Source organism: Ursus arctos, unplaced genomic scaffold, assembly GCF_023065955.2.
Source record: "Ursus arctos isolate Adak ecotype North America unplaced genomic scaffold, UrsArc2.0 scaffold_32, whole genome shotgun sequence".
NCBI lineage: Eukaryota > Metazoa > Chordata > Mammalia > Carnivora > Ursidae > Ursus > Ursus arctos.
The window spans coordinates 9,267,920-9,278,783 of record NW_026623008.1 but is presented as its reverse complement, the minus strand read 5'-3'; the positions used below and the strand labels follow the sequence as shown (position 1 = coordinate 9,278,783).

At 57.0% G+C, this 10,864-nt stretch overlaps 1 protein-coding gene across 1 annotated transcript in view; it reads left to right on the top strand.

The window, feature by feature from the left end:
- Nucleotides 1-1,174: 1,174 nt before the first annotated feature.
- LRRC38 (leucine rich repeat containing 38) overlaps nt 1,175-10,864 on the top strand; it is a 31,712-nt gene continuing 22,022 nt past the window's right edge. Inside the window, exon 1 of the mRNA XM_026519804.4 lies at nt 1,175-1,823. Within this exon, the coding sequence (XP_026375589.2) occupies nt 1,175-1,823 (649 nt within the window). The remainder of the gene's footprint in view (nt 1,824-10,864) is intronic.

Here is a 10,864-nt window from a genome sequence, read left to right as displayed (position 1 = left end):
AACAGCTGTTCCCTGGGTTATTTTGGCTCACTGGGAGCTTATCAATTCCAGAGTATTTGGACCGAAATAGCCCAGCAGCAGGACAATCTCATGGTGGCTCTGTGGGGACCTCTCAACCATTTCTGAAAGAAGCTGGGTGGGAGGGGGAGTTTGGCTGAGGGGAAGTTTCCCCAAGGAGGGAAATCTGCCAGTATCATGTTTATTACCCTTTCACATTCTACAGATGGGACACAGGGGGTCCAGAGAGGTGGAGGCACTGGAACTGAGGCCACACCACTGGGGAGCCAGGCCTCTGCCTCCAGGCGACAGTGCCTCTCCCTTGGGCCTGTGGTAGACCAGCAGCCAAGTCTAATCGTGCCAGGGGGGATTCCGGTTCCTGACACGCTCCGGGCCAGCATGGAAAGTGCTGACTGGCCTTGGCTTCCTTTAGGCCACAGCGGGGGGGCGGGGGGCAGGCAGCTGTCCGCCTCACTTGACCCCCGGTGCCTCCCTGAGATGGGTCAAGTGCGGGTGGGCGGAGTGAGGAGAGGAAAAAAAAAAAAAAACGAGCCACTTAGAAGCCCCGCCCAACCCTAGGTCAGCAGCTCCTAGAGTGGCCCCCTAGAGCCCGCCGGGATTGCCTCGGGCGCAGAGCCAGAGGGACCCAGGTCGCGTTCCCTTTGGCAATGGGGCTGGTGCACGGGGAGCGCCCTTTGGCATCGGGCGGGCGCCGGGGTGCGGGGCACCTGCCCCCAACACGCCGTCTGGAAATCGCCGGGGTGGGGGGCGCTAGGTAGCCGAACTTAGTCGTCGAGCGCTCCTGGCCAAGTCCGCGCGACAGGTCTTATTACCCGGTCTCAGAAAAAAGCTGCCCGGGTGGGGCCTCTTTGGCGACGGCCACTCGGCCACCTCTATCGCTCCCCGCCTCTCCCTGGGATTTTCCAGCGGGTTAATTTCCTGTCCGGGTAAGTCCTTCGCGAGTCCTCGCCCCTCCCTCCCCCACTCTCCCCTCTCGGTTCCTGCCGCCCAGGACTCCCCGAGTCCGTCCGCGTCGCGCTCGGTGCGTCCCCGCGCGCCCGGGCGCACGCCCTCCCCGCCGCGGCCGCCGGGACCCCGCGCGCCGCCCCGCGCCAGGGCTCTCCCGGAGAGCCAAGTCCGCGTCGCCGCGGCTCGCGCGGGTGCCCCCGCCCCGGCCATGCGCCCCCGCGCAGTCTCCCGCACCCCTGCCGGCGGCGCCGCCGCGCTCGGGCTCTGCAGCCTCCTCCTGCTGCTGCTGCTCCGGCCCGGGCGCGCGTGCCCCGCAGGCTGCGCCTGCACCGACCCGCACACCGTGGACTGCCGCGACCGCGGGCTGCCCAGCGTGCCCGACCCTTTCCCCCTGGACGTGCGCAAGCTGCTGGTGGCCGGCAACCGCATCCAGCACATCCCCGAGGACTTCTTCATTTTCTACGGCGACCTGGTATATCTGGACTTCAGGAATAACTCGCTGCGCTCCCTGGAGGAGGGCACGTTCAGCGGCTCGGCCAAGCTGGCCTTCCTGGACCTCAGCTACAACAACCTGACCCAGCTGGGCGCCGGCGCCTTCCGCTCGGCCGGGAGGCTGGTCAAGCTGAGCCTGGCCAACAACAACCTGGCGGGCGTGCATGAGGACGCCTTCGAGACCCTGGAGTCGCTGCAGGTGCTGGAGCTCAACGACAACAACCTGCGCAGCCTCAACGTGGCCACCCTGGCCGCGCTGCCCGCGCTGCGCACCCTGCGCCTGGACGGGAACCCCTGGCTCTGCGACTGCGACTTTGCCCACCTCTTCTCCTGGATCCAGGAGAACGCGTCCAAGCTGCCCAAAGGTGAGCCTGCCGTCAAGCTGGGCTGCACACCAGGCTGGGGGTGAGAGGGAGGCAGCAGGGAGCTTCGGGATGCGGGGTTGGGGGGGGGGGGGCGAGGGCGCTTGGGTCCAGCCTGCAAGACGGGGCTCGGGTGCCCCAGGAGAGTCGCCCAGGCATCACCCTGGCAGATTCCCAGCCTGAACTTTGCCTGGGAGTCCGCTGAGGAAAGTGGGTGGGGAGAGTCACATCTGGAATTCTCTGGGCCCTGATGCCAAGTTTTCCACCTGTTTCTCCAACAACTCACTTTCCCAAGTTAGGGACCTCCCATTTCTCTGATACCCATGTCTGAGATCAAGTCACCTGGCTTTGGGTCATAGGACTGGTGGGTGCAGGTTATTTATGGGCCCCTCCCACCCTCGAGTGTGGGAAGGAGCTGAGTGCTGTCAATGCGCTGAACATCGAAAGATCCAGCTAATTCTAGGGGCTCTCCAGCAGCTTCCAGAGCCTGAGCAGGTCTGTTTCTCAGCCCCCAGGTTTGCTCTTCTGTCCAAGAGGGACAAGAAGTATTTCTGGTGAGGAATGTTGGCAGCTGCTAAAAGCCAGTGATGCAGTAAAGATGTGCAGTTCTGTGGTTTTTCAGCCCAGATGTGAAAAGATGAGCACAAAAACCTTAGCAGCCTGGTGCACCCTTTGCTTTCCTGGTGTACTTTTCCAGTGGTGACATGGATGGACGTACAGATCCCTTTGTCAGATGGAAACACAGAGGGCACAGACATTAAGGGGCCGTGCAAAGGCCAGCAGAGGGAAGCAGAGGCAGAGCTGAGAAGAGGGGACCCCAGCATCCACAGAGATGAGAGCCCCAGGATGGGGAGCAGGCAGAATGTCCGTACCCTCCGTGGGTACACTGAGTCTTCCACTGGTAGGCATGTGAGCCTCAGTCCCAGCAGTGACCTTGCACAGCCAGGCTCTGCCTCCCACCTCGCCCCCGAGGGTTTGACAGAATAGAATCCAGAGCTGTAGGGCACATGTAAAAAGTAATATATCTTTTCCCCACTTCCTGACATTTTGAGAATGTTGCTCATCTATGCCCTGAATTCTTGTGATCCCTTCTCCTCTCCATACTTTACTAAGCAGGAACCCCAAGCATCGGGGCCATCACTCCCCAGCAGACACAGGCCCCTGAACTGGCAGTTTCAGCCCAGGCTGGCTCTACCACGGGGAGCAAGTCCTAAACAGATCCGACCTGCCTTCCTTCACCTGCCTGACTCTCCTGACCCACCCCGCCAGAAGACTGTCTTGGCGACAGGAATGTCCAGATAGAAACCTCATTGTGGAATGGGGGTGGGCCTCGGTTCGGATCGCTCCTGCCTTTGCTTTTTGGTGGAGTTGGCATCATTAACCTCCGTTGTTAGTTGAGTTAGTATAACTAGTTCCATGTGTTATCACACTCAAGCAAGGTATTATAGGGTTGGAAGCTGTAGATTTCAGTCTCAGTTCTGCCACGGACGGATGGCAGTGACCTTGAACGGGCCACGTGTCCTATCTGGGTTTCAGACTCCTTATCTCTCAAGTGCTTTGGTTGACCTCTGAGGTCCCTACACAGCCCTGGTTGTAGCATCCGAGGACAGAAGTTTGAGTCCTGGCGGAAAGACTGGGTGAGTCTGGCCAGGTCCCTTAAGTTTTTTGAGCCCCATCTTCCTTCTGTGTGAAATTAGGACCCGGGTAATGCCAGGTGGTCCCTCTGACCGGGTGGCTGCCAGGATCAAAGCCAGCTAAGGTGGATGAACACAGACAGCACTGAGACTGTGAGACGCTATTCCTCTTACCGCCTGCAATATAGGGGAGGGAAGGGACACCGGGTGGGGATGTGTGGCCGGGGGAAAGGATGGACAGGCTCAGAGCAAGGAACAGTGTCTAGGCCCTGGTTGAGGGTTGGTCTGGTTCAGGGGGAGAGATGGAGGCAGCAAGAAGGGAGCATGAGAGCTCCCGGCACCTCACGGAGGGTGGGGGAAGGGATGGGCCAAGAGCCGCCGTGGTCTCATGGCAGGCTGCCACGCGTGTGGACAGAGCCGTGTCGGGAGAACCGTGAACCAGAGCAGGGTGGGTGGCGAGGGGACGAGCACAGGCCTCGATGTGAGAGAGCTGAGTTCTGATTTCCTCAGTTTCCCTGTCTCTGACTTCGGGACGCTGTAACAGCATCCCACACCTTGTTTGCGGTGAGGTTTGATGGGATCAGCTCTGTTGGGAGGACAGTGATGCTTAGCACAGCCTAGGGGCCTCCTAGATGCCTGTCGTCCCTTCCCGCCTCCCCCTGCCTTGTGCTCCTTCTACCTTCACAGAGGCGCTGGGCAAAGTGGCTGTGGGCCCAGGCTCAGTTCAAATCCTGCCTCGACCTCTTGCTAGCTGTGTGACCCTTCGGCACCCTCGTTTCCTCATCAGTGAAATGGAGGTGATGCTAGCGTCCACCTCCTAGGGTTATGGGGAGGATTAAAAAGGTATTATTTATGAAGCTCTTAGACTAACAGTGTCTGACACCCAGCAGCACTATCTAAGTGTTAGTGTTGTTGTTACTATCCTGTTTTAATTGGAAGGCCCAGAGAGGTGATGGCACAGAGGGTTAACAACAGCTGGGCGCCACACGGGACCTCAAGGCTTCCAGCCCCATCCCCCTTCCCTCATGATGTGGCCGCCCACTTCCTGCCAAGGAAAATCGGGTTCCATGGGACCCAGGCTCCAGGGTTTTCTAGGCAAGTGCCCTGCCTCTCCCAGGAGAGGGGATTCAAATGCAGGAGCAAAAGGATCCTGTCCTCATTGCCTTGTCCTCGCTTCCCGGTCCCCTCCTCCCCCAGAGAAGCAGAACGGAGCAGAGCAAGTGACCTTGAATGGCTCTGACAGTTACAAAAATGCCCTCATCTGCCAGGCGAGCCTCCTGTGCAGTCACCGTGCTGATGGGAGCACTCCATCACCGAGCACACCACGGTGGGGAGGAAGACACGCCTTGGAGGTCACAGATCCCCTCCACCCAGGCTCCTTTGGGGGTTAGGCAGGGCTGGGTCTGGGGACTCAGGAGGATCTGCCCGTCTAGTGCTGGGGCTGAAGGAAGAGGGCGAGGGGATGCTTGCTGGAATGCCCAGCAGCCAACTTAGCAACAAAACAAAGCAGACAAACCTAAAATAAGAAAACAAACAAGGAAACCCCCCAGGATGCCTAGTTAACTCTGAATTTCAGATAAACAATGAATCCTATTTTAGTATAAGTACGTCCCATGCAATATTTGGGATATACTTACACACAATATTAGTTGCTGTTTTCTGAAATTCAACATAAATGTGTCATCCTGTATTTTACCTGGTTTCCGGACCTTGTGGTGTGTGTCACTTTGTAGTTTACAGGTGCCATCCCCTTTAACTTAACCCACCGCTTATCCAACAAGGTGCAAAGAAGTGAAGTGGTTTGCACAAGGTCATGTAGACATGTAGCCAGTGGCTGAGATGAGTTTGCACTCACGGGTGTCTGACCCTTCACCTAATTCTTTTTGATGGGCACAGATCAGGAGGGAGGGTGAGGCTCTCCCCAACACTGCCTCCTCCCAGTCTGATTGCCCTGGGTCGCAGCCGGCGGACCCCAGATCCTGCACCTGGGCTGGTGGCTGCCCAGTGAGATAGTGGATCCCAAGCAGTTTGGGACAGTGACCATCCCTCTTTAAGTAGAAAGGACTCCAGATTTGGAAGCGAGGGTCCTTGGAAATCACTCAGGTGAGACGTGGGTAGAGAGGGAGAGGGTAGGGGGAGCAGCAGGGTAACACCCCTGAGCTTTAAAGCTTTTCCCTTCTGGCCTAGCACCTGGTCTCCTTATAGCAGCCCAGGGGGGTGAAGAGGGAACCAAGACACACAGGGAGCTTGGTTGAAATGCAGATTCTTATGCCCCTAGGCCCAGTGAATGGGTGCCTGGGTGGTAAGGCCCAGGGTCTGCATTTTTAACACCCCCCCAAGCCCCCCCCCCCCCCCGCCCCCCGGCCCAGGGGCTTGCAGTACACACTGAAGACTGAGAACTGCCTGGAGGTGGGAGGGCCTTTTGGTACATCTCTAGAAACCCAAGGTCTTGTCTTGGTTCAGTAGCTGAGGATTTTAAGGGTCCTTCTAACTCTAAAAATGTTATGGTTTCAAGGGAAGGGAATATTGTCCTCATATTAAGGATTGGAAAGTTGAGGCCCCGGGGAGGCCAGGTCCCTCTAGGGACCCCTCTGCTGGAATCTCGGGGGCCGTGTCTCTGCGCAGCAGAGTGGGGGCAGGGCACCCAGACCACTCGGGACTCTGGGCTCACGGGACACCTCCCCTGCCCTCAGCGTCTCTCCAGGAGCTACAAGAAGGAAAGGCTCCTGGGTTTGAGAAACCATAGCGGCAGGCAGAGGGCTGCGTCTGTGCTAGGCTTTGGAGGTGCACGGAATGAGCAGACGGCCCAGGTGACAAGACCACACCACACCCGAGAGTGCGTCACAGGAGAGGCATATGCAGGTGCCAGAGTGGGAGGCCCAATTGTCCAGGCACCTTCTTTCCCCTCCCTCTCTAACCACGACCCACGTGGCCTGCAGGGCACAGCCCACAGTACCAGCGAAGAGATCTGAGCTCATCTTGCATCCCAAGACCGCGACACATGTAGCTATGGTGATGGAAGGGCTGGCGGGGGGTGCGGGGGACGACCAGGGGCCACAGGTCATGCTTTGGGTCTTTTACCCTGGCTCCTTAGAGGACAGCCTCTTAGAGAAGGTCCGCCAGAATGCCTGGAGCATCCAAGCATTTGGGGGCTCAGCCCCTGCGGGTTCCCGAGCCCCCTCTCTAGGAAGGGGTGTCCTGGCAGCAAGGTCCTGGATGAGTTCCATGCCCCTCCTTCCAGGCCCGACTAACCACTCGCTGGGGGAGCTGCCCCCCACTTGCCAGTAGCCTCACTTCCTTTTCTCATGCCAGACACGATGAGGGTCTGGCTTAGTCAGATGAGTGGGGACGTCTTGTCATAACGACAACATAAACAGTATTTCGGCCAAAGGGACAAAAGCTGGTTCTTGCTGGAGATAACACGGGTCCTTTCTCCCAGGTGACTCCAAGGTGACTCTATTTCTTTATCTTTAGAAACCAAAGCAGTTTTATTTCCCCATTAGAAAATAACAGGCTCCTTGTATATGTGGGAAATGTAGAGAAGTATCGTGAAGGAAACAGAAACCACCCACAATCCCACCACTATTAAGGTTTTGCTGTATTTTATTCGGTTTTATTCTCATGTGTATACACATTTTTAAACAAATCGCTGTGGTACTGTAGACCTTCTTACTGCTGTTTTGTTTTCTTTTTCCTCTTTCTGAGCTGTGAGAATTTCTTGCTATTACAGTTCTTTGAAAATGTAACCTTTCACGGCCACGTAATACCTCATTTTATGGATCTATTCGTTGTACCCACCTCCTGTTGTTAGAAATGCGGGTTGTTGCCCTTTATTTTTTGCACATAAACAATGCTGAACCAGACGTCCCATACACATAAAGCTGGGGGTGCCTCTTGGTATTTTATTTCTTCCGAGTGAATTCTTTGAAGTAGACGTGCGGGGTGAGAGTCAGTGGTTATTTTAAACGTCTGGAAACGTGTTTGCCTAATTGCACCCCGGGCAGCTGGCGCTATTGGCAAACGGGGAAGACCTGTCTGGCCAGCTCTTTCCCAGGGCGGTGTGTTATTGTTTGGAAACATGTTTTCTGTTTGGGAGGCAAAACAATGCATCTCATTGCTTTGATCTGACCGGCCGGTGGATGTTGTGGGTGTGTTTCTGAGCCTGAGAAGATCACGTTCCTGACAGAGGTGGACTGCGGTCTCAACCCCTCTTGCAAGTGTCCTCCCTCCTGCCTTTGACAGGTCTGAACCTGTCCCCTGTGCACAAGCTAGTGCGTGTTTAACTCATCTCTTAGTTAGAGTGGAGTTGCCGGGCGTCACCTTTCCCAGCATCAGTGGTGTCCGGGCCGGGCGTCGGCTTTTGTGGCCCCAGGGTCTGGAATTCCAGGGGCGAGTGAGCCGCAAACGTAACCTAAGGCAACCTCGCCCCGTCTTGTCGGCTCCCAGGGGGGCCCGGCCGAGGCCTGCGACTCTGTCCCAAACACTGATCTCTTTGAAAATGTCACATTGGTTGTGCCATTCTGCCAGTTCACTCAAAGGGCAGCCTCATTGCTGGGCGACGTGGGCCAGTGGACGTACCTTGCTGCCTGTCTAGGGCAGCCCCGGGGGACACAGCCCGGGGTCTGTTTTGGAGAGGCCCATGTCACTGTTAGCTGAAGCTGGCTGGTCGCCAGCTGACTCGCAGACCTGGAGCGGGAGGCCTTGCCGCCAGTCGCCGTCCCCGATTCCGCTCTCCCAGAATCGTGCGATATTCCGTGTGCTTTGGAAGAAAGGGCTGGGCAGGCCTTGTCACCTCTGGGCTGGCAGGGTTGATGACGGCACCAGAGGAGCCCTGCGTACGTCCGTGGGTGGTTGTGAGTACCTGGATTGGGCACATTTGCGGGATACATGTCTGTCCCGGGTGCAGGACTGCGGTCCTGGGCTCCTGCCCTCAGGCTCTGCCCCAGCTGTTACAGGTGCCCGGAGTCTTCCCTCCCGCCCTCCCTCCCCATCCCCACCTTTACTTCTTTACCTCTCTGGTTCCTACTTAGCCTTCCAGCCTCCAACACTCTGGGCCCCCGAGGCCGGGTGGGGAGCCTTTCCTTTGTGACCTCATTGGACCGTGTACTATCTCTATGACCACGGCATGACACGGCCGGTTCCCGGGTCAGTCTGGCCTGTTCGAAGGACACAGAGTATGTCTTTTTTATCCTTCAGTCCCCAGAGGCTGGTACAGTATAAGGCATGTTTGGAAATCTTCTGATCTTCCACTGCATTTAGAAGAAGCCAGCTCCCTCTCATGTCCCACAAGCTGTCCCCTACCTCCTCGTCCATCCCTGTCCACCACGCCCCCTCCAGCCACACAGACCCCATCTGTCCCTGGAACATGCCAAGTGCCAGTGTCCAGCCAGGACCTCTGAATTTATGGCTCCCTCTCCTGCTAGGACATTTCCTCCTTAAGTGGCTGTGTCTTTGTCACCATCAGGCCCCCAGTCAGACGTCCCCACCTCCGAGAGCCCTTCCCTGACCACCCTGCCTGGGCAGTCCCACACCACCCCCAACTCCTCTGGGTGGAGTTTATGTCATAGCACTCACTGAGGGCCCATTTCCTTGTCCACAAGATATCTGTGTCCCTGCAGAAACACAAGCTTCCGAGATCAGCCTGCTCTCTGCCGTGTCCCCAGCACCTGGGGCCACGCCCCCTGTGGAAGTGGCTGGGGGGGGGGGGCTGTGAGCACGTGTGAGCTGACGAATGCACACCGCCAAGGCCTCCGTCCCAGAGGCCACTGGGGCACAGGCCAAGATCATTAGTCTCGGCTTTTGTCCTCAGCACATACCCCTCTCCAGCTGTAGTCAGTGAAAGATACCCAGAACATCTTTCAGCAGAGGCGGAGGCCTGGCAGGAAGTTTCTCTGGGTTCCTCTTCCAGATCTGTGTGATCCCCCCACAGCCCCCTGAGCCTCAGGCTCTCCACTGTGGAGTTAGGGAGTCAGCTGTGCCTGCCTTTCTGCTGGCAAGATGAAGGGGTGGCATCTGGGAGTCCTGGGGTGGCTGGTGCGCTCGAATTCTCTTCCTGCAAGGTGCACGGTGAGTGGCTGGTGGACAGAGTTCGGGTCACCAAGGCCGCAGATCTCAGTTCACCCCGCAGAACCAGAAACCAACTTCATCTGGTGTAAGCCAACAGGAGGGTTTCTGGTAAGGACATGGGGTGTCTCCAGGAAGCCTAGGTCCTGAACCCTTGGGCCCCAGGGAGTACTGCGGCTGAGGCCTCCTGGGAGGCCCCAGGGAGCACGGAGGCTCTCTTGTGCTCTCCTCTCTGCCTCTCATGCTTCTTTATTCTCCTCTCCACATGCTGATGGACTTTCTCTACGTTCTCACCCACGTGGCAAAGCACGCTGCTCCACTCAAGAGAGGAGCCTGGCTGATCAAGGAGGCTGCTGATCAAGGAGCCCCTGGTGCCCCATCTCCCCCATCCTCTGGGCTAGTTATGGGATAAGTGCCAAGGGCACGGGTCAGGACCTCGAGGGAACGCAGGCCTCTTGGGATTAAAGGGAAGATTCTCAGATGTGAACCCAAACCAAAGAGGCAGGAATCGGGGTCCTGGTCCCAGCTCCGTCCATAGCTAGCAGTGCGACCTACGAGTCTCGTCCCTCCTTCAGTTGCCCTAGATCACCTCAGATGCCCCTTGGGGCAATAGGTGGGAGTCGTTGAAGAAGCGGGGACGGGAGCAGAACCAAGAGCACACACACATGAAAAACAGCTTAGAGCACCGCACTGGCCAAGCTCCCTAAAGTGTATCGGCGACTGTGTTCCTCCTTCCGGCTTCCAATTTTTGGCCCCTGGGCTAAATGGTGATGAAAGCTCCTTCTAGCTCTGATTTTGGCTGATTCTGCACCCTCCTGAGCCATCCTCCTCCAGGTCATGGGATGCGAGAGTCCGAAGCCCCCAGCTCCTAGCAAGAGCCTCTGGGGTGGGACCCCTTGGCACAGGTCCTACCCCCAGCAGCTGTCTTTCAAATAAGGGAATGCAAGAGTATGTTCCCTTCTTCTGCCTCTTCATGTCAAGAAAAGACCCCCCGCACAGTTATTAGAAGAGCCTTGCTTTTTCACAAGACACCAATGGGATGATATCTGTTTTAAACATAACCATTGTACGTGATTATCTGCATCAGAAATGGAAGCTGCCCGTGGTCACGTTGAGGGCTGGTTGCTTCGGGTCAGGATATCCTGACTGCTGCCACCTCTTTGACTTGGGCAGCTCACTGACTTTTCTGGGCTTTGGTTTCTTGGCCTGTCACCCCCTGGTGATCAGGGAAATACTGACATAAAGGAACTTTGGAGGCAAATAGGGAGCACTTGCAAGAAAAGGACCATCGTCAACCCATAAAATTACAAAGCAGTGGTTTATAGGTCTTCAGACCCCTGGACAGTC